Below are 23,875 nucleotides of genomic sequence, written 5' to 3'. Positions count from 1 at the left end.
CATATTTAGTGGAGCAAAGTACAGTTTGCTAGCGTATGCCACTTTGGGGCTGGAGAGTGCTGAGGACCGTTTCAGGACCCACAACCTTACCATTACAGGAAATGGTGAGTACATATGGTACCAATTTAAGGAAATAAAAACCCAATAACATTTTGCATTTCTCTTGTAAACTAACAGGCGTAAAGAGATCCTTTTTCTTGATACCTAATATAGAACAACTTAAATAAAATATGTAACTGTTCTAAAACAAGCATCTATACACAGCTGAATAAACTGTAAGTTGAATACAATTTCAAGTCCAGATGAAAACTTAATTCATTTGGGAGTTTCTTCTGTTATGTGCATCTTGAGCTTAAGTGAGTTATACCTATATATGCAACTCACAACTGAGGAAGGGTATTGGAGTGAAGAACAGCTTTTTCCTCTGTAGTCAGAATGAAAGTGTATTTAAAAACAAACAAACAACAACAACAACAAACATTCAATTTGAGCTAGACACAGGACAAAAATGTGTGCTTGCCATTTGCCTTGATGGCTATATTTCTGCTCTGGGACAGCACAGGGTGCTATTTCAAGCAACGCAACTACAGTTCTTCGTACTTCATCCACTGATTTCTAAAAGCATAGTCCTTCCTGTAATCCACCTTTCAATCCACCTTGTTGAATTAAGGTGTGGGACTTTGTATTTCACTCGCTTCATTTTTTGTTACCTGGGTAAACTTGACCTGAAAAAGAATTTAATTATTTATACTTCATTTATTCTGAATAAGTACAGATTTGAAGGTTTTATGGGGCATTTGTTTCTCGGCATGTTAGAATAATTCTGTGCATCTCTGCTATTTGCAAGCCATTACTTTATTACTATTTTCTCCTTCAAATTCTTCTTGACTTTCATTAGTTTGCATAACTCACTCTTGTGAGGAATGACATACCTGGATGTTTTGGTTCATTACAAGCATTTCTAAGCCATGACTAAAGACAGAGTAATGTCAGTGGAACGTTGCATTACCTGCTTCTCATTACAGAAGAGCATGCTTTTTACATGGCAGAGCTGAGCAGTTTTTTGCTAATTCTTTGAAATCATGAATAGTTTTCTAGTGCACAAGACAAGGTAGATATGAATTCTATGTCATAAAACCCAACCTGAAACAAAATGTTTACGTGTAAGGAGTGGTGTGCCATGGCGGGAAGGGCACAGGGATCCTGCTTGGATGAGACAGCCAATGTGATTTTCTTCCAAAGCATTTTTAGCTGTGAAGTGAGAGTTACGGCTCTATTATTTTTTGTAAGGACAACTTGTTCTTGCACAACAGTATCTCTGTTTTTAGTTGAAATTCTTTTAGAACGTCTTAGATTTTTAATGAAAAACTTACTGAGGGCTAAGATTCATTTTTACTTTAATCCTACAGGATCTCTTTCTTTACATGTAAAGAATGCTTACTCATATTCATGATCTGAAAGTAAAAATGAGTATTCAAAGCTAAACTGTATTGATGGGCGATATTCAGAACTCTTTGCTTTTTTTTTAACCTTCTTTTATTTCTATTTTTATTTTTTTTATTTCTCTGTCTCGTCTTTTCCCCCCAGAGGAATCTTCTTTCTGGCTCCCCCTGTACGGAAACATGTGCTGCCGTTTAGTTGCTCAGCCTTCCTGCATGGCTAGGGATGTGATGGCAGGATTTCTGAATCAGCAGGTAAAATGCTTATGTTTAGACGCTCTTCTAGTAATAGTCACCAACAGCCCATTGTTAAAAACACCCGTGTTTTTCCCAGAGTGGTTTCTTTTTATCTCTGAATGTACCATTTACTTGCAATGTTAAATACTCTTTTTTACTTCTGCTGTTAATTCAGCTAATAAAGGTGGGCTTTTTCCTCACTGTAGACACCAGTTCTAGGCTTTGTTCTGTGTGAAACGGCAGATTCTGTATTGTGAGTGTCATAAGGCAATAAATGTGGGAAACCTGTGAAATGCCAGAAGACGCTTAGAAGTGTTGGTAACATTTCAAAAACCACTGATTCAGAAGCATTCTGCAACAGAAGGTCTTTCTTTTAGGAAAGAATTAATTCAGTGTGGGTAAGTTTTGATCATGCAGGCTGATTGGTGCATACCTTGCAATGTGCTCTTAACTTGTAGTTTGTATCTGGTAATTTCTAACTATTTGTTCCCTTCAGCAAATGATAGGAAATCTAACCAGCTGGAGGAGGCTGTACTGCGTACTGAGAGGTGGAAAGCTCTTTTGCTATTACTCACCAGAAGAAACTGAGGCTAAAGTGGAGCCAGCATTGACAGTTTCCATCAATAAGGTAAAAATGGTCGCATGTGGGTTTTTTTATTTGCTTGTGTTTTGGTGTTTATTTTTAATTATTAATTTGGGGAAGGTAATTTTTGTTTTAAGATGCATACAGTCATTTGGGCTCTAAGCTGCTTGTATGCAAAAAGCTTTGTAGGTGGAGTGTCGGTGGGAAATGCCACAGCAAAATTTCCAGTCACTGAATTTTTTTTGCAAGGGTGTTAGGTTTCTTAGCTACAGATGTAAGTTGCTTCTATTGCACTAAACTGGTTAACATAAAGGTAAATAGGATTTTGTTTTTCTTTAGGAAATGCGTGACTTGTTATGTGACTGCTCATTCCCTGCAGTCCTTTAGCAATATTCTGGGAGGCTTTTGTCCTCAGCAAGGTGAAATTTTAACAAAAGCTTTTTGTTGTTTCATTCTGCCGTGGTCTTAATTAGAGGGAGAACTGGAAAATTGCTCAAAATATTTTAGTGTCTTAAAATAAGCTGCTTTTCTTAATACTGGTTTTGTACAGTGCAAAGTAACTTTAGAAGTTCTGTTCTCTATGATGGTATTCTGCTTTTCATAACCTGATAGACAAAGTCTGGATTTAAAATTTAACATTAGAATTCTTTTATTTGGCTACAGATGCATTAAGTATTTAATTCTAAACAACTATTTGTGTGTTCAATTTCTGAATGCTATTGGAAGGACCTTCTAGAATGGGGAGCATTAAAGTGAACAGATGCTTTTAAAAGCTGTTTTTGCACAGTCAAGAGTTAGTAACAAATAAGGATGAGCCGAGGAAGATTGTTCGCAATTGGCCTAGCTGGATTCATCTTCCATAAGCAGACAGAAACATTTGGAAACTGTTAACTATGGGTTGATCTGGATTCTGGTGTGGTGCTTGTGTGGCTGCTCGATGCCAGTGCTAGCTCGGCAAGAAGCATTCCCCCCACCCGGTCACTTGTTCTTCTGTGCTGCTTTAAGCTGGGCAGGCAGCAGGGCAGATGACTGATGAGCTGGACTGGGGAACTCATGTGAGTTAAAATTGGATCATCTTGGGGGGAAGAGGAGGAGGAGGGCTGGCTTCAACCACGCTTCTCCTTAATACAGTCTTTAATCCCTACGTAACCACACAAGCACTTGTGTGGTACAAGGAAGGAGCTGGGGCAAGACTGGTGGTGTATAAAGTAACAAAGAACTGCTTCTGACAACATCAGATCAGCTCTTGTTGGCTTTAAAGTTTCTGAAAAGTAGGACTGTGTTTTCACCTGGAGGAAGTCTTGTATATAAACCCAACCTTTAATAGAGATAACAGTGTAACCTGCTTTTGCAACATTTCGTGTGCTAAGATTCAAATTGATTCCTCCTAGCATCTTGTACTAAAACAAAGCCACTTCTTCTAGTTCAAGTATTTATGTTTAAAAAAATGTTTTGACTGTGGTATACACTTGAGCAGTTTTAGTTGCATACCTCTTCAGTCACTTTCAGTTGTGCCAGTTGAACTTCACTGGAACTGTATTTTCCAGTTGTTGACAATATCTGATTGAATTGAAACGGTAAGGTTTAAGAGTGACAAGATCCATATTTTAAAATGTAGAAGTATTTTTGAAAATGGTCTGTCACAGTCTCTGTCTGCTCTTTCCTGAGGGGTTGCTGTTTCGGTCTGTTTCCTTATTTTGCTTTTTCTTTTCAAATAAGCACATTCTCTGAAGGGCTTTTGCTTCTCTGAGTTGCCATCACACTCAGGCTCTGAAATGTGGCCATTCGTGGCAGTCTGTCTGATCATCTCTATGTGTAATGCAAAAAAGCCAGGAAGAAAAAAAAATCATTTAAAATATATTTGGATACTTTACTACATAAACAAAAGTAACGTAATGGCTGTGGATTTTTTGATTCTTTTGTAGTGAAACTTGTCTTGTGCCATAAATGAAAGCTAGCTAATCATGGGCTTATCTGCTGCACGTTGTTATTGAAACAGCAATTTCAAAATCAAAGTTGAGATTGAAAATCAACTCTAGATGTTGTAACTAAATCTCTTCTGGTTGCGTGCTATGTTGTTACTTGTAATGTGAAGCTGATCCTCTGCATGCCACTGAAAGATACTTTCTGAAAAGTAATGAAGTCACATGGATTTATGAGGAACTCTGCAAAATAATCATACTGATGGTCTTATTTCCCTTCCCTTTGCATTGAGACTTGAAGAAGCCATTAAGACCACCAGAGTCATTACTTTAACTTCAAATGACTTCGCTGCTACCGCTGTTGAGCAATAATAGTTCTGCAGTTCCTATTATGCAAGTGTTACTATTATTGTTCCAGCTAAATGTGATTATAACATATTACATTGCACAACTAAGTAGAGAAATTATATTTTCTCTAGCAAAGAAAATTAGCTGGAATCTGACTTGAACAAGGAATATTCCTAATGGACCAATTCCTAATTTATATTTTTTGTTTGTTTTCTTTGGTTTGAAGTGAATGATAAAGGCTTTGCCCACACCTGATAGTTTAGCAAACTGGTCTGCGTGCCAGCAGCTCACACTTAATGCTCAGGGTCCTGAATACATACCCTGTTGTTTCCTATTCATGAGTTATAGAACTTTCTTTGTGCATTGTATGCTGGAAGCTTCAGGAATTCTGGGACGTGGCTTCTAATTACTGTAGGCCCACGATTTCCTTCCTGGCGTATTTTGCCAGCTCAATCTTCGGTCTGCTGCCACGTGGTGCAGCAGGGCCAGAGCCGTCTCTGGGCCCGCACTAAATGTGGTGGTGGTGAGCAGGATGAGGAACAAATGTTTGCAGCCTTTGGCTGCTACGTTCTCACCGGAACATATGTTTTGAGCTAGGTCAGGTAGATAAATACATTGGAAAATGTAGCGATGGCTCTGGCAGCATAACTTCATGGGGGATCTTGCAGGCTTTTTGGGAAACTAGTAAGGTCACCCTGGGACTGAAATGGAAGGGTATCAAGCTCTTGGCAATTTGAACATTCAGGCAGCAAGCAATGCAAGCAATATTCAGTATGTCAGACAGCTCCAGCACCGGTGAAGCAAGAGCAGATCTGAAAATTGGTGTTCTGTAAGGGTACTTAAGTCCCACTGGCTAGTTTACGTGAGCATTCACAGGTGAAAATATATTGGGAAATCGAAGACTAGTTAAATGTCCCCAGATATCTGGTGTCTTGTCATGGCAATCAACTTGCTTCTGCAATTGCTTGAAAAAGATGGTGGGTACAGGCAGGGAAAGCAGGCACAGTGCTTGGGTTGAACAAGGTGGACCTTGTAATGCACAAGCTCAGATGGAGTCACTGAAGGCAGACAAGATGACACTGATCTTAATGGTAATGTTAGGGTGATACAAGCTGACAGAGCAGTGGAGATGAAGGGAGGAAATGTAGCGAACAGGGCAGATTCAGCCTTACACTAATATTTTAGAAAGTCAAAGTCTTACATCTATGCAACCTCCCCGCCTGCCTTAAACAACCAACTAATTACAGCAGGAACCAATGGTTCTATTTTGATCCAATGTTTTTTTTGTTTCTTGTTAGTAAAGTCACAAAGGAAGGCATTTGGTTTGTTTCATCTTAGAACAGAGGATGCACAGAACTGGATTTTTGACTATTTGATATTTTTCTCAAGAAATGCTATTTGTATTGATATCTTTCAATGGTCTTTATGAACTGTTATCCTCAGTGCTTCAGAATTGGCCCTGCATAAAGGGCTGCCTCAGCAATAAAAAGCTGCTCTTTTATTGTTTTATTTTTGTTTAACCTTGCTTAACAGATGAGCTTTCCAGGTAAGCTGCATCAGGCAAAAATGATTGGAATTGAAGGAGAAAGATTTTTTTAATAAATGAAGACTTGTATTTACCTTATGTTAAAAAAATAAGTCATTTCCCTCACTTTCAAAGAAAATTAATGTTTTGCATATAGGAAGGATGTACTACTGGCCTCAGCCTCCCCAGAGGAGCCCTTTGAGTTTCTCTGGGTTCATCTCAGTGTCTCCCACTACAGCTGGCTGGTTGTTCTGGGCTTTACAAGAGCAGTAACGGAGCTGGTTCCGTTGTCTGTGAGACTGTGAAAGGTGGAGCACTGCTACTTTACGTCAGTTTACTTTTTATTTCTTTTTTATTTTGAAGAGGAAGTGGGCTTGTGGTGTAATTCACCCAAGCTTGCTATATTCATCAGCCCATTACTGTAACAGCAACCTGTATCAGCCTTTTAAATATTCAAACATCAGGTATAGATTGTTGCTAGAGGATTTATCTCCTTTGAATAATAATGCAGTTATGGGATAAATCCTGCAGCAAACATCATTAAATAAACTTGTGTGTATGGTATGCTTGAAGTTCTTACCTGTCAAATGTTCGTCTATTTGATTTAATTTTTTTGCTGGTATCTATGGTTACCTGAGTTAATGGGATATAGAGCACTTATGGATGAATTACTTCATCTCCTATTTTTAGACAGAAGAATTTAAATGAGCATATCCATCAGATATGCTACAAGCAGCTGTTAGTATTTCAAACAGTTACTTCAGTAATGCATTGAAAATCTGGGGAATATTTTTGAGAATAATTTTTGTATTTCTGACTACTGGAACTAGGCTGTCCCCATGGGTTCTAATGTGTAAACGTAATTTCTGTTGGTTTCTATTTGGCATCTGTAGCACAAGCTTGACATCTGGTTGAACAGTGTAATATGGAAGGTGGCTGCTCTGCCCCCACTGTATTTTAAGGTGTATCCTGAAACTACTTTGGAAACCAGATTTGCTGCTTGCCCAGCTACTGAACACAGTGCTGGCTACAGCTGTGGGCTCCGCGTGGCGGGGGACAGCCTTGTGTGGCACAGGGGCTCTGCATGTTCTTTGTGCATGTTAGGCAGCTCCCTTTCCTGCCAGTACTGCTGGCCACTAGCGTGCTGTCTGGTTCCCTGGAACTCATCATCCCATCAGGATTCAGGCTTATGCTGCTCTCCTGGATGTGCTAGTGCTGTAATAGGTCTTTGCTTGCTCGGTCAGGTGGAAGTGTATATGCAGAGTTGTTGCAAGGGTTCTACTTCAATTTTTCTGTAAACAAAGCGGTGTTAATTACTTCCATTCGTCCATCATGTTGTCAGGAGCAGCAGTGTTGATCAAGTTACTTTCTGGGAAACAGTTCTGTTGTGTTTTGAGAGACTTCCAACATTTTTCAGTGTGTTACATATGAAAAATATTTTTTTTTCCACTCACAGGTGCTACTTTTTATCGTGGTAAAGGCAGAGCAAAGAAACTAGATCCAGTTTTATTTTTGTAGTAGTCTAGATGACAAAATCAGTTCAACTATGTCCCTCACCAGAGGGGACAACCTTGGCTGTAACAGTGCTGCTGCATGATATATTGTATATTAGTTGAATGTTTGAAGTACCAATTCATTAGTTCTGATTTATGATCTATTTATCATTGTTTTTAATTGCTTCTATTGCCCTAAATTAGGCAAAACTAAGTTCTGAAATGACAAATAAGATCTGTTTGATATTACAGCAAAACTTTTTTCATGTTGGACATTTGTTTAGTAGAACTGTATGAAGAACTGAGAATCACAGAAGCGTTCAGGTTGGAAAAGGGCTCTAAGATCATCTGAGTCCAACCCTCGGCACATCCCCACCACGTCTCTAATGCCACCTCCACGTGGTTCTTGCACACCGCCCTGCTGGACAGCCTGTACCAATACTGCACTACTGTGCGGAGATATTTTTCCTCATATCCAACATGAACCTCCTCTTGTGCAACTGATGGATGGCCATTCTGAACTTTCTTAGCGCCCCTGAGTCACTGAAATTCAAGTAAAATAAATACATTCTATAAAAAGTATAAAATATTAAGAGTGTGGTAGGAGACCTACCTGTGAAACAGCGATTATCCAGATGAAGATCCTGGAGAAAAGGAGGTGCTTGCTGATGTTTTAGGTTTTCTACCCAACAACTGCAAAGAACAATGCATGAGAACAGCTGGTGAAAGCACCTGGATGGGAAACACAGAACGTACATTCTGTAATTTAGAACTGCAAAAATTCTTCCTTTTTTTTTTAATGTATAGTATCATTTTAATTGCTTTATGAGAAAATAGTTTCATAAATAATTCCTGACCCTTAGTTCCTTTTTTTTTTTTAAATTGGAGATTGATCTGAATTAGACAAAATGGCCAGATTATTTTCCTGTTACACTGTCATTTGCCACACTCTTTTGAGTGCTGAGCTGGAGCAATAACTCATTAGCATAGTTTGTCATTCGTAGGAAACCCAAATTCGATCTGTGGATAAAGACTCCAAGAGAAGCACCAATACCTTCACTGTTATCAACCCTGTGTCTGGAGAGGCTGTGACTCAACTTTTCGCTGCGGACAGTAAGGAAGAGCTTCATAAGTGGATGGAGGCTTTCTGGCAGCACTTCTATGATCTGAGTAAGTAAGCAGACAGTGCTGGCCTCGTGCCCTTCCTGAAGGATGTTATGAAACATCAAAGGAATCTTTGAGCAATCTGAACTGGAATTGCCTCATAATCCTTTGTTTGCAACAGTGAGAAGAAAAATGTTCTCTGGAATAATATTGGGTGGTGGTCAAAGCTATTGGAAGACAAATCTTTAACTAAACCCACGTCTGCATGTTCAGTTGGACTTTTTGCAGGAAACCAGAAGTAGAATGTGTCCACCAATCCAATATAACTTGACCTCTTTTAGCAGCATTCTAGGTGATTTGTAAAGGATTGCTAGATTCTCACCATCTTTTCCTCTGCTGCAGTTGAGTGGGACTGCTTCTGCCCGTGCACCCTTATCAGGTTTGTTGGTTTTGTGAGAGTCTGCAAGACGGAAATCTTTGGACCTGGAGTCCTTAGTGGGAAGTAGTGAGGATACAGGATTAACATGAGGCCTTGGCAAGGATTTCATATTCAGCCAGTTCTTGCAAGTGTATTTCTTACCCAGCAGTATTGCAGATTAATTAAGTTGCAGTTTGCTACATCAGGGATTATGTGATTTTGCTGGTAATTGTTAGATTTTGGTATGGTACCCCTTGCCAGGGGGAATGTGCTCATGAAGCCACAGTCCTATCCATTCATGCATATACATGCTGCCTAATGGAAACTGGTGACAGCTGTAACATGATGCAAGCCAGGTAAATTGATACCCTGATTTTTTTTATTTTTAATGCTAAAATGTTTGAAGATCTTCAATGGTTAGAGTTTTTTTGTTTTTTTTTCCCACTAAGTTACCTTACTGACTTTGGTAACCTCTGCAGCAATGCTGTTCTTATATGAGAAGAAATTAGTTTCTTGTTAAAAGACAGCAAATTGGTTTTCAGGTAGCATACTGTGGTGCTTATTTAACACCAGAAGTTAACTATAGGAATTATGTAGATTAATTTGTCTTTTATCTTCTTCCTCTGCTTTAGTAGTTTGACTCACAGGTACTAGGAGCAGAGAACAGCTGCCTGTTATTATGCTGTCACTGACAAAATACAGTTGGATCCTAAAAGTCATTTTCACCAGGCCAGAAAACAGAACCACCTCAGCTGATGAAATGCTGGTGTTTAATCAGAGGCCATACCCAAGTTTTCTTACCTGGGTGGTGTACTTTATAGTTCTACTCCTTTTTGTCTGAGCTACAAGAAGAGGTTTTATCAATTAAAGAGCACACCAGGCAAAAAATAGGGCATCTTCATTAAATTAGCTGTGGAGCTGGGTAGAAGAACTACAACTTATTCATTATAGATAAAATACCCATGTATTTTTTATTTATTTTTTTTAAACATTTTCCTTAGGTTCAGAAAAAATGGGTCACTTAGCATTTAAATGCCTTTTTTCTTCAGTGGTTCTAAAAATCTCTTAAAATTAACGTGCTTGGAAAACTTGGAATGATTGGTATGAAAAAAAGTAATTTTACTGTGCCTTGTTTTCCTTAAGGTCAAAATCTACTAACAGAAAGAGGTTTCCTTGTCTACTAACAGATTAAAGGCAAGTTACCCTCTGTGAAGGGCAGAACTGTTCCTTGACTATAATGGTTGTGTGACACCCAGCTTGCAGTACATTGAGAAGTTTATAAAGCTTCCTTAATCTTAAAATACGTTTTTTTTTCCTGATGAATTTATACCGGGCTTGGGGATTTGAAGACAAATCATGATATCCAATCTTTATGGTATAACAGAACTGTTGGGATGCTTCAATTAAAGGTGGTAGCTCATAACTTTTGTGCCAAGAGTTTGAATTAATTGAATGTTGAAAATACCGAATCATTCCTGCTAGCATATCCTGAGCATTCCTGCTAAGCAAAAGTAGATGCTTACTGTTTGGCACTGCTTTGGAGATAGTTTTCTAACACAGCCTAACGACTTCAGTTCTTTCAAGCTCAAGTGTTAAAGTTCCAATCATTGTTCTCTGTTCTCTCTCAGGCCAGTGGAAGCATTGTTGTGAAGAACTTATGAGAATTGAGATTATGTCACCACGGAAACCACCTTTGTTCTTGACAAAAGAAGTGACCTCTGTCTACCATGATATGAGTAAGTGGGATTTGTCTTTTCAAGTTGCAGGGTAACAGAAACAACATTGTCTGCATTGAGATGGCTTCTGGTGTTGATGCTGAAACACCGAGTTTTTCAAGGGCAACTCCTTGAGAAAGAGCAACATAATTGTATACCGAGGAGTTCATGTTAAATCTGAATTTGTAATTGCAAAAATTTAGTTATTTACTTAATCTCGAATCAGAAAATATGCAAAGTGAACTGTAACTAGGGAGATCTGAATGCTAAAAATAAAGATCAGGGAATGTAAAGGTACAATCGTCTAACCAATAATGCTTTTATCATGAAATTAATTTGCTCTTCTTGACACTATTTAAAGGCTTACCTAACTTATCTACTTAACTTTATCTTTGATAATGATGTTGAAAAATAGGCTCAGTACATATCTAGCTTGTACTTAAGACTTAGTTTAGTGGAGCAAAACAGTATGCAACAAGATTATTTTAATAGTTTCATTACAGAAATAATATTTACAGACTAGAAAAAGTAGGTCACTGTTTTAATGTATTTAATACCTAATAGCTGAAAAACACTGTACAGCTATAAATGCCTCACTGCTTGCTGCTTGAGACTGGGATCATGAAGATGCTCAAAATGCTGCGTGGGTCACTGAGTCCCTGTGCATCAGGGCACTGAGCAGTCAGTCCTATCTCAGCCATGAACACAGAGCAGGAAGGCAGTAAATCACCTATACAGAAATTCTATGAAGGTAATGCTGCTGATAATCAAATATATCAGCGTGGAGCTTCGGTCTTAATATGCCAGTGTTTTTCTGCTTACTGACAGAATTCATGGGTAAAATCCTGTGTTTAAAATTGTTTTTAAAATCCTTAACGTGTGATCTGAAATAGAAAAGATATTGCTTTTGTTTTAAAGGATAGCATTACTGCGGTGTACTCAGAAAATTCAATATGAGAGATCAGAAGTGGGGCAAAGCAGTCTTAAAGCACATAAAGAAAGATGGTATATGTAAAGACGTTCAATTTTCTGCAGGCCAGAGGCACACATTTTTCCATGCACTCTGTGTAAAATCAAAATTTCCAAGTACTGTACAGCAAAGTATATTTATTATGTAGAGTGTGTCTGTGTGCATACGTATATGTATGTCTCTCCCTCTATATATATAGGTATTACCTTCTATTTTTTCAGCTTCTACTAGGAAAGAAGGATCAGTTCCTACCCTGTTCTCTCAGTGCCAGCTGTCATGAAAACAGTTCTCTCCTATCCCCTAGCTTTCTCTTATGAAAGCATATGTAATCTTTTCAATATCTTCCATTAATACACTTAATAGCAGTCCAGATTTCATGAGACACAGTTAATATGGTTTTGTATTCTGAACAGTAATAAAATAGAGAGGAGTAAAGTCATGGGTAGCATTTTAATCTGAGTTAATTGCTGTCCCTTAAAATTACAGGCATTGATTCTCCAGTGAAACATGAAGGCTCAGCTGATATCACACAAAGAAAAACTGAAGAGAGTGACGGTGAGTTCCTGCTATGCCAGCAAAAAGAGCCTGCATCTTCCTTATGGGCTTCACTCTTTGATGGATCTCATGAAATGGTCATTGAGGAAAATGTGAACACTGCAAGTCCTAATGATGGCAGGGGGAAGAAAAGAAGAGCTTCACCTCCACCCTCTGATAAACCAAAGTACAATGCAAAAGCACATGAGAACACAGAGGAACTGGACAAGGAGAACTGGGAGAGCCCTGAAGGTGCATCTTGGAGTTCTTCTTCAGCTTCAGCGTTATCTACTGAGACACAACAGTTGCAGACACCCACTGCTGCTCCTCGCAAGATCTGTCCTTGTAAGAAGAGGCTGACCACAGGAATCCCATTTCTTTGGTTAGTAAGGCAGAATCTGAAACCAAACCAGTACCAATCCCTAGACAGAAATGCATCACAGAAGCGCTAGACCCAAGACGTGGTAGCAGCCACAGACTTAATTACCAGCTAAAAGGATTCCCTGGAATTTGAAGTTTTTCAGCCTTCATCTCCCTCAATGATTAAGAACCACTGCTTCTAGGACAATGTGCTGTGAACAGTTACCACACACTTCTGAATGGCTCTGTGTGAGTTTCTGGAGCAGGTCTACCAACGTAACGGAGCATCTCTGCAGTCCTCTGCTGCGTGTACACTGAATGGACTGTGTTTGTCAGCATGCAAACAAGAATGGTGTCCATCACTGGTTTATTTTGGACTGATACAAATACGGTGAATATTTGCCAGTGAGTACCTATTTGGGATTGTTTTGGGGGTACCTATCCTTTTTTTTCTTGCCTGATGAGTGAGGCTCTGTAGTATTGCTCCTCCTTCATGCAACATCTCAGCTGTTCCTGGCAGACAGCTGTTTGTAAAGGTGACAGCATTACTGGGAAACAAATAGGTTCTTTTTATTTCCCCACTCTTACTTCAGAAATTATGAGAACAAAACCTTCAGTTGAAAACACTGAACTTCGATGTGTGTGTGTATTACTGTTCACCACTGTAATAAGAAGCATGGGTTATTATTATGGTTCCTGTGGCACCTGGAAAACATACTATTTTGTGCAGAAAAGATTCCTTTCTCCTGGATTTGCAGCTTAACTATCTGCCCCTTGCCTGGCTTGATGCATCTCTCCCAGGAGCTGGAACTTAGCCAGGAGCAAAGGTTTGCTTGCAGATTTTCCTCTAGAGCCTTAGTATTCAAACTTGTACTGAGTCGTATAAGCAACTGTATACATACACTTCATTTTTTTTTTTTTTGGAAGTACAGATGGCTTTGGGAGCTTTGATGTTTCTCTGGAAGATATTGTATGTGGTTGGTTGGTTGGTTTATCTATCTCTCGTCTTCTGCTAAGCTCTTGGCTGCACAGCTGTAAAGGTATCTGCTGATTTCCTCAGCAGTTCAGTGGCAGTTTGGGATAGAATTTGATGGGCAGGTTTCATTTACAAATCCCTTTGAGATTTGAACCCTCTGTTTCAAAAATGTCGTTGTTCGTTCTTCATTTAATCTCATTCAGTTTCCCCTTGGAAACAACCGTAACAATTCTTGCCACAAATTGTGCTGTAGCTTGAGTAAGTGGATGGTTTGTGAATGGATTATAAATAGGAACAGAAAAACTGAAGAATAACGACACAAGTATGTAAATTAGGCACAGTCAACTAAGTGGACTGTGGAACTCTGAACAAGAAATAGGAAAAACAAACAGTGGGTGGGGGAAAAACTGCATATTTCCAAGGTGCTGCTGCAGGTTATGTAGCTTTAAATCTACCATTAAATGTAGAACTCCTATGGAAATAGAGAATCTCATTAATTGTGGTAATTCCCCCTTTCACACAGCTGCTATGTTTCGAAAGAAATATGTAAAATATATGAGGCAAGAAGACAGTACAACAAAAAGTCATGTTTAAATCCAACAGGCCATTTAAATGTAATGAGTAGTTTACCTGTAAAATTCAGGAGCAATGTTTTTGAGTTGCAGCAGACATACTGTAGGCAGGCATATAATACAACAGTCTTGAAGTGATGAGCATTCATCTGTCCCTCCATTAGCAGTAGAGAAGTACCTCAGTGACATATGTTGTACCTGGGTAAGTAATCCGCACATGGATGTGCGAGAGGACAATGCAGCAGGGATCCTGGAAGAATGTCTGGGTCCATCCTCCCCTTCCTTCCCATCCATCCATCCATCCAATATCATCCATCCATCATCCAACCAACCATCCAATACTATCCATCCATACAGACATCCATTCAATATCATCCATCATTTCCCCTTTCTCTCCCTCCCTCCTTGCCCACTTTCTCCCTCTTTCCCTCCCTCCCTCTCTCCTTCCCTTGCTCTTGCTCCTTCCCCGCTCACTCTCTCCCTCGCCATCTTTCTCCCTTTCTCTCCCTTTATCTCCTTATCTCTCTCTTCCTTTCTTTTTTCCCCCCTTTTGTCTTGCCTTTTCTTACTGCCTTTCCATCTTCTGTCCATCAGGATGCTTTTGCTGATTAGAAGCTGCAGGCTTCCAGTGAGTGTTCATCTCAGCAATACAGTAAAGTCAGTTCTTGCCAATACATTTGTACTCTGCTTTTGTCTACTCAAAAGAACAAAAATAACAATAGTAAGGCCAGCAAATTTTGGGAGTATAGCTGCATGGTATATCTGTGAGGATAACTTAAATTTTTTTGGCTTTTCCAACAAGTAAGTAGTGGGACTGTGGCCTTGAAGCAGAGTGGAGACAACGTCCAACCTTTCTGCTGGGAAATGCAGTTGAAAGCTAGGCTGAACTTTGTGAATGTGACTTACAGAGCACAAACAACTTGTGCAGCGCAGACTGCACACAGACTTGAGTTAGCAACTTTGTAGATGGCACTTTGTGTCCTGCTGTTCACTTGGTCTCTAAATGGTAGGTGTGGCCTTCTGCAGTTTTGAAGGTGTTAGCTTAAAATGTCTGCATTTCAGAATTCTAATTTTACTTTTTTTCCATAGTAGTGGTTATAAGCATTTAGTTATTTTTATGGTACTTTTTACGCATCTGGAAATACTGTCATAGCAGTCAGAACTGGTCTGTAATTAATGTAGATCGTCTTAATAGGAAAGTACAGGAAACTAATGTATTGTGAAATATTGGAACATCAGTTGTAATGTGCTGCGAACATACTGTATTCCAATTGAAATTAAAAATGTTTCTAGAGAAAAAGTTTCAGTGTAATTTCTTTCATTCCTAGAATTACCTCAAACTGTTCTCTGTGGCTGCTGTAAAATCAGAGACCTATGGTTACCATCCAAAGAGCTCGTGTCCTCCTCAGCCTGCGGAGTGTGGCCTCCAGCTAGTGCGGGCAGCAGCAGCAAACAGCACTGCTCTTGGCTTTCCTAAATAAAGGAAGAGAGGAAAAAGCATGTGGCAGTGCGCATTACTCACTCAACTAGTAGTCCGGTGCATCCAGCAGCTCTGTGTGTGTGAGCCACTGATGCTACAAACACCGTATTACAAACACTTGCTTAGGGCAGTCCTGTAGTGACTCCTGTTCTCGCTGGGCAGAGTTCAATGCAGTTCTGCTTGCTTAAAGCTAACTGTGCTGCTCAAGCGACGTATACTTTCAGCCTAATTATCATCAAAGAACTGCCATAAACATAGAGGGAGTTGTTGGATGTTTTAATTGTAGAACATTTGACTGATTTATGGCTCCACAAAAAAAACAAAGTATGATTGATAATTGCAAGACAAGCCAATGCAGTTGAGCGTTTTAATGAAGACTGTGGTACAGCTGATGTTGCAGTTGGCTCTAAGCGAGGGTAGATAAATAAGGTATGATGATCCTTCACATACCCGTGCCAAATGGTTATACTGCCATCTTCCCATACGTGTATTTATAGATTCACAGAAAAATCTGTTAGAGAGACATCAAAATAAATCTTTCAGCAGCTTCATATCAAGATAGCTTTCTAAATGTTCCTTACATACCTTCCCAAGGGAGAATAATTATAACAACTGGTGAAGCATCTTTCACTCCATTGTAGCTTCAGATTTCTGTAACTTCCACAGTGGAGACAAAAGCATACCAAAAATTTGATAACAGATAACTGCAAGCAGTTCTTAAATAAAGTCCTTAGGAAAGAAAGGGGTTTCCTAGCTCTGCTCTAGTGAACTCAGCGTCCGACTTTCAGATTTCTTGATGGCAGGAAAAATGTGAACACGAAGCTGCCACAAATAAGATGCTTTGTCCAGCCTGAAAAACATTTGTTTTTCAGATGGTAGCAGCTGCTCTACTTCCTTTGTTTTTGCGTGATCATTATTCTTTAGTCCCTCATTTCTGTACACAAGGGTTGAGAGTTTTTAAAATAAACTGAAAGCAACTTAATGGACCTTCTCATGATGTGAATGTATCAGCTGGAGTCACGAGAGCTGGCGTTCAGAGCTGCCAGACTCTTACCCTGCTCATCTGGCTGGTTGGAAAATCCGGTGTGGGACAGAACTCCTTTGATGATACCGTGGGAATGCGTTTTCTCTTGGCTGCTTCAAGGAAGCACATAATGTGGAGAAGGGATGGGAATACGCATACTGTAGACATCTTTTCTCCCATTGATCTGAACCTAACTGCAGCAGATTTGCCCAGGGCATCAGGAGGGACAATTCAACTCCTGCTGCACATCAGTCATGTCACTACCACTGGCTGTAGCAGCACCCAGAGCAGTTCCTCCCCTCCCAACGCATTAAAAGCTTGTTTGTGTGGTTAATGCATGACAATTTGCTCGTGACCTCAGTAGAAAGTTTTTAAAGTATCTGCTTGACTGTTACTCTTCAATGAAAACACTTCTGCTTTTCTGAGACCAACTCAGTTTTATCCCAGTGCCTACTATAGCCAGCTACACCTACAGACCAATGCATGCTTCTCCATTTACCCATTAAAGTAACTGTATAATTCCTCGTTAAGTAAAATTAGTGATTTCCAAGCATTAATGTGTAACTCATTATTTATGTTTCAGCTAAGAATAAAACAGAACAGCTCAGTTTGCTGTTCTCTTACAGCTCACTAGACTGATTAATACAAACTTCAGCAACAGTTTATTTACATGCTTTTTTCTACACCCTTCCTTAAGCAGGGCAAATTCTGTCACCTAAACTTCCAAAACCAATTACAAATAGAGCCAATTATTTAGTCAGGATCCATCTGTCTGTAATTTAAGCATCGAAGAGAAAAAAAATTCCTACCTGAATCAGAGTACTGAGTTACAAGGGCATCCGTTCAGTTCAGGCAGTTGGCCGTATGGAACAAGAGCAACGCAAGGTCACAGCTCAGATCCTCCTCCTGTAAATGGAGACAACAGTGACAGTAGCTCCCATCACACACTTTGAGGCATTCCTTAGTGATGCTACATTTGGTGTGGCAGTGTGACGTTTTGTCCCCATGACCAAAATACTGCTGTCAGCACAGGCTCCCCTGAACCAAGAAGGTGCAGTGGCTGTGTATTGCACAGCTGCTATATGAGTACATATATCATTATAGCTCTTCCCTGGCATTTGGGAACTACAACCCTTGCAGCTGGGACATTCAGCTGTTGCCACATCCACCTCCTGGTTCCCACTGCTCATTTATCTCTCTGCAGCACCGGTCATGCACAGACTTCCTCCCCCATTTGGACTCCTCCGGTACTGTTTCAGCATAATCCTGTCTCCAACAGGCCTGTGTCTTCCACTTTCTGCAATTAAAAAGTCAATTCACTGTTTCCTAGAAAAAAACCCAAAAAGCTAGCACAAAGCAACCCACGGTAGAGGAATACTGTGGGAATTTAGCACATGGTGACTGCTGTTGCTACTGCTGCTTCTACGTCAGGGTTACTGCCTTGCCTTGCAGCTCTGGGCTCCACTTGCATCTCAAGCTCCCACCGACTTTCTTTCCTTGCCCCTTCTCAGACTCCAAAAGGGATCTGGAGGAAAGCTTTAAAAGAAGAAAGAATTGAAGTTCTCCTTTCCACAGCACTTAATTGAACAGAAGTACTTTTAACGTAAGAACAAGGTGGTTTTGGAAGGACGATGGTACGAGGAGTTCCATATGACCCACAGCAACCTGATTAGGATGTTTTCAGAAAAGCTATCTGACATTTTCACTGCCTTTCAGCTCACTGGGCTTTTTCAGCTGGTTGTAGTGACAGTACTCAGAGACAACTCTGTTTCATCCTCATACTTACGTTTTGAAGCCCCTTACAACAGGAGTTTTGAACCCTTGAGTCTTCTTCCCTTTTGGTGTCAATCCCTGCTGGCAGGAGCATACTGCATCTCAGCTGGCTTCTGAAGCATGTGATGATGCAGCAGCCAAAGGGTGGCTCCTAACAGACATGGAGCAGTTTGGGCCTGCCTCATCTGAGAGGCTGCAAGAGCAGCCAAGACCTTTCCTGTGACATCCCACAAGCACAGGAGCTGAAGAGAGATCAGAGTTCCTGATCTCAGTACCTGAGTGAAACCTGGGGCAGCAATCCCTATTTTCTCTGGCTGTATTCCCACAGAAGTACCACTCAAAGAGCCCAAGCCAGGGGCAGTGCCCTGGGCACGCAGCCGGATGTGCTCCCTCCTGCCTACACACCTCCTGTCCAGCCCAGCCACCTCACACACTGTGCCTCGTGTCCCACTCCAATGCAAACAGTCTGAAGTGCTCTGCAAACAGCCAGCCTCACAATACCCCTGCTTAGCTTGTTGTACGGCAGGAAAAGTAGCCCGCAGAGGTTCTCATGTATGAAACATCCTTGCACCAGCCTTTATAGTGATATTATGGCCTGATCGTGCTCGCCCTTTAAGCACCATTTGGATTTTATCATCAAATCAAAGTTCTGGTTTTGATCAACTAAAGCAAAGGAGCTTTTCCACGGCCTCCTTCCCTGCCCAGCCCCGTGTCTCGAGGTGTGATGCTCATTTTGCACTCCCCTGGAACACGGCTGCAGCTGACAAAGCTGGATTCCCTCCCAGCGTTCCCATTCATGCATTCTGTCAAACCACATTTTCCTTTGATTTTATCAAGATCTTCTTGACTGTGATCTTCAAAGCAATTAATTCAGCTTTCCGTGATTGCAGCTGCTGAATAATTGTTTGTTAGAGTATTTTCTTTCCCAGGCAAGAGATGTAAAATAGTTGCTATCCTCAATAAACAACTTGTCAAATGTGATTAGTTAATGGACCCGTAATCACGGAATAGCATAAAGGTAAGGATTTGCTAAGTGTTATGTGAAAGTGCATATTTAAATTAAAGCTATAGGAGAAGATTTTCCCATAGGAAATCTTGCTGTCAATGTTGAAATAGACTATTTACCATTCGTAATGGTTAACTATAGATCATTAATTAAAGAAAACAAGAGATTAGCCATCAAGCATTTCAAATTAAAGATGCACTGATTGTCTGAGTGACTTTTAAGTCAATATGGGAGATTGAGCTAGTGCATGGGTCCCTGTCCCTGAGCTGGCCTTCTTACACAGAAGTAAAAGCCCATTTGAATTAGGGTCAAGGTTTACTGTCCAGCCATAAGCTCCAAGAGCCTGACATCTGCCATCCGAGCCATGGGCCCTGCTGCTCCCCTGTCACTCCTGGTCAAATGCACAGCGAGGAGGACACGGCCAAGCAGAGGGCTGCAGCTCAGCACAATGTGGCAGGGAGGGAACCTCTCATTCCTGGCATGCAAGTGCTAAATTCCCAGCTAAATGCAGTTACAATTAATGCACACTAAAGCTCAACAAGGGCATTATTTTGCTTGTTCTTATCTTTAAATAAGAAATGTACCTTTTTTGTCCATCCTTTTGAACAAACCCCAAGCAAACCTTACAGAGACAGCTGCTAAAATACTGCAGCCCCTTGATGAGGGGTTTTGCAAGGCTGGGTTTTTTTTCCTCCCTTTGCTGGGGAAATGTACATTCAGCTCTATGATTTATTAAAGAAGTGTTCCTTCCCAGGAAAAAAAAAAGGAAAAAAAAAGCACACTTCTTTTTTTCCTTTTTTTTTTTTTTTTGTTAGAAGTTGTATCTATTATAAAAATTTAATTCTCCATTTGGGAATTACAAGCAGTAATACAATAATAATAGCTGTTGGTTACCACACGCTAATTTCAAACTATTTGAGGCAGCTGCTTTCTGCTTTCTGTGCACTCTCTTAGCATTAGACTCCAATCTAAAGTGAAATTACTCTAAACTGTCTGTCAGATTTGACTATTCTTTTAAAATTATGTCGCTGTTACTTACATTATGTAATAGCAACTGGGGGAATTTAATTACTAAGTCACACATGAAAAATAAGACTTCAGCTTGCAACCTTCAAGTAATTAACCACCTAGCTACCAGAGGAAAGGTGCAAGGCACACCATGATGGGCAGGGCCAGGCTGGGCTGGGGCCACCACACACAGGCAGAGCCTGTGGGGTCATCACTGCTTGTAGTGCCATCCTTGCTCGGTTTTGTTCACTTTTTGGAGGCCAGAGAGAGGCAAAGCTCAACCTGACTGCATCACTGCTCTTCCTAATCGTTTGACTGGCCCTACAGGCTAAGCAGGTACTTGCAGGTAAAACAGATTTTTAAGTACAACTCCTCTTTGCTAGGAATACACCTTTTTGCCAAGCCTAGTTCCTAACAGTCTGTCAAGGTGCCAGTCCTAAAAGTGTGCAGATAAGCCAACTCATCACAAAACTGTACGCATAAACATGTATAAATACATAAAACCATATCATCATACAATCATACATGTAAAAATACAGTGGCTATAGGACTTCAGCAACAAGAGATAGATGACCAAACATCACAAGGCTTGCAAAAACATTCCCAAAGCCAGCTCAACACAGACTAGCACCAGGGCACCCCTCCAGGTAGCTGCACTACACTCAAGGAGTGGGAGCAGGAGTTCCCCTCTGAAGCTGCTTGCCAAGGGCTGGACTGGCTGGCTGCAGTGCCTGCACACTGCTCTCGTGCTGGTTAGCATGCAGCTGGTGTGGTTCACCCCCACTGCCAAACACATAATTCTTCCCCACCAGAGAGAGGAAACTTCGAAACAAGAGCGTGGTTACAAAAATTTCTTAAAAAGCAAACAAAATTAAAAAGAGTAATAACAAACCTCAATGAAAACAAAAAGATGGCGATTTTTGAGCATCTCTATGAGTTCCTCACGTTCACTCAGCCTGGGATGACAGAAGCTGCAGCACGTCCATTAATGAGCACTGCCATGGTTGGGCTCATACTGATGCTACCTGCGTGCTGGAGGCTGGTTTGCTGGGACAAGCAGACCCCAGGCCCAGCTGCCTCTCCATGGAGCAGCTCCCCAGCACTGCTGCAGGAAGAGTGTGCAGCAAACAGATGAGTTAGCTGGGGCTTTTCAGCTGCTGCACAACAAGTGAGAGGTGGAGATGTGTGCTAGAGGGGTGGGCCCCTCCACACACACAGCTGCAGCTCAGCAGGTTGCTCAATAGCTAAATCAGTGAAGCCTACTCTGGTCAGACTTTATACGTATTTCTAGATACTGAGACCTAGATAAACAGAAAATGAAAAAAAAAAAAACCAACAAAAGAAAAGCACAACCAAAGCCATGGCTAAGTAAAAATTCTCTTTCCTCACCACACTCACACTGATAACTGGGTAAGCCAAAGTTGCACCAGGAAAGTCCAGGAGATCACATTCAGCAGTGCTCACCACACCCCCAAAGCCTCACTGGGCTCTAGAGCTGCACCGAGGGAGCCCTCTGCTTGAAATTATGGCTCATTGGAGCACATAGCTTTAGCACCACATTGGGAACACACAGTGGATGGGTGCAGGAAACAAAGAGGAAAACTGCAGAGCACTTTCTTTTTGGTGGACAGACAGATCGGCCTCTGATGCTACCAGAAAAGATTTTCCAGCTGCAAACCTGCTAGACAGTTCCCATTGCTAGTAGCCACAAGCTTTGTAAGTGAGTGTCTGTGTGGGCAAGTTGTGACTGCTGCAAGAAAATCATCACTGCCAATGGAGCTGGGCCAAGTTATTTTCCATTGCTGAAGCATTTCAACCACAGTGTCGGTGGCTGTCCCTCTCTTCCTCAGCATTCAGAGGCTACCAGCAGCTTGCCATGCCCCCTCAGACTGCAAGTATGGAGAATGTGCTGGTCTTCCTACATGTGCCTAGAGCTCATGCACAGCTGCGTCAGCAACGAGGCAGCAAAGCAGCTGTGCACACAACAGTGCAGTGGAATTTAAAAAAACACCACTGTTTTTGGAAAGAATAATAGTAAGAATAATTAAGCACACCTCCAAAGACAGCTACTCCAGACTGAAGAGCAGGTTGGAAGAGCAGAGGTGGCACAGTCCTGGCATGGCATAGGCCATGGTAGTGGGAGGGCAGGGCAGGAACACAGCTGGCTGGCACAGGGCTCCATGACACCTTGGGAATGCTCAGTGTGCAGCTTTAAGTCCTTTGTGTCATTCACACAGAGATGCAGCCTTGCAGCTTCTGCTGCCCTCCTTGGGATGCCTGCTTCCCAGGGCCCATCCAGAAAGCCACAGCTGGCAGGGGTTGGGGACTACTGACCTCAGACTTACTGCTGCCACTCTTTTCATTCATGTTTCCTGCAGAATACACACCTGAAGTGGGCAGGATGAGCAGTCAATAGGTGCTGTATGCGAGCTGTTCAGCGGCCCTCCTCCCAAACTTGGATAAACCATTTGACCTCCTTCTGCTTCCATCAATCCTGCTTAAAAGTAGCTTGACACTGTGCTCAGTGGGAAACAACTGCTCCTTCTGAGCAGAGCCATCCCGCCTCAGCTACTGGGGGCTAAACAAACAAACATGCAGCCAAAGGAAGCCAGCAGAAAGCACCACGGACAGAAAGGAGTGCAGGGTCTGCCCGCACCTTCTGGGCATACACAGCAGAGTGAAACATGGATGCATTGCATGGCATATTTTAAGTTACTCGAAACAAAAATCCCCATCTCATTGGCATACACAATACCTATACAAATTAGCTACTCTGCCTTCCCATTTCTGCTTCAGAGGTCTATTTCATTGCTGCTACAGAACAGACCTCTCTGTTTAGCTCCTCAGCTGTTTTAGTCCAAGTGTGAAACGATCAGCACTGGCAGCAGCCCCGTCAGGAACCTGGTTCAGATTTGGAGCCTGTCCACACTGACACGGATGTGACTGATCTCACCAAGGTAAGCTCATAACGCAGTAGGTCATTGTCAGGCCTTATTTATTTCAAGTTTATTTTATATCCGTTATTGGACACTATTTGGGTAGGTTGCAATACAGTTCCAAGTGAGAGAATGCAATCCACTGCCCCTATCCATTCTTTCTTTCAGATTAGACAAAACTACAGCTGAAGGAATGACCTGCTTTGCCTTAAAAGCTGCTGTAAGGGAAACACAGCACTGTGCAGCACTGATTTTCCATACATCCCTGTTCTTCTTCATCAAGAAACAGAATTTTACTGTGAGATTGTAAGATACTGAGACAAGAAGCCTGTAATGGAAAAGCAGTGGATGCTCAGGCACAGAACGACTCAGCAGCACGTTCTGGTTCTAATGATAGGTGGAACTTCTTGTAAGTACCAAAAGGCAGTGCCAGAGAACAAGCCTTTGCCTTT

At 41.2% G+C, this 23,875-nt stretch overlaps 1 protein-coding gene across 1 annotated transcript in view; it reads left to right on the top strand.

Moving 5' to 3' along the window:
• RTKN2 (rhotekin 2) overlaps nt 1-12,802 on the top strand; it is a 30,073-nt gene extending 17,271 nt beyond the window's left edge. The window contains 9 exon segments of the mRNA XM_065746675.1: nt 10-104; nt 1,588-1,694; nt 2,173-2,304; nt 2,599-2,623; nt 2,626-2,678; nt 8,552-8,717; nt 10,698-10,805; nt 12,241-12,639; nt 12,642-12,802. Of these exon segments, the coding sequence (XP_065602747.1) occupies nt 10-104; nt 1,588-1,694; nt 2,173-2,304; nt 2,599-2,623; nt 2,626-2,678; nt 8,552-8,717; nt 10,698-10,805; nt 12,241-12,639; nt 12,642-12,802 (1,246 nt within the window).
• Nucleotides 12,803-23,875: the final 11,073 nt, after the last annotated feature.

This window comes from Cyrtonyx montezumae, unplaced genomic scaffold, assembly GCF_038088225.1.
Source record: "Cyrtonyx montezumae isolate F1298 unplaced genomic scaffold, pur_monq_1.0 scaffold_4, whole genome shotgun sequence".
NCBI lineage: Eukaryota > Metazoa > Chordata > Aves > Galliformes > Odontophoridae > Cyrtonyx > Cyrtonyx montezumae.
The sequence above is the reverse complement of the archived record's forward strand: the minus strand, read 5'-3'. Positions and strand labels throughout refer to the sequence as shown.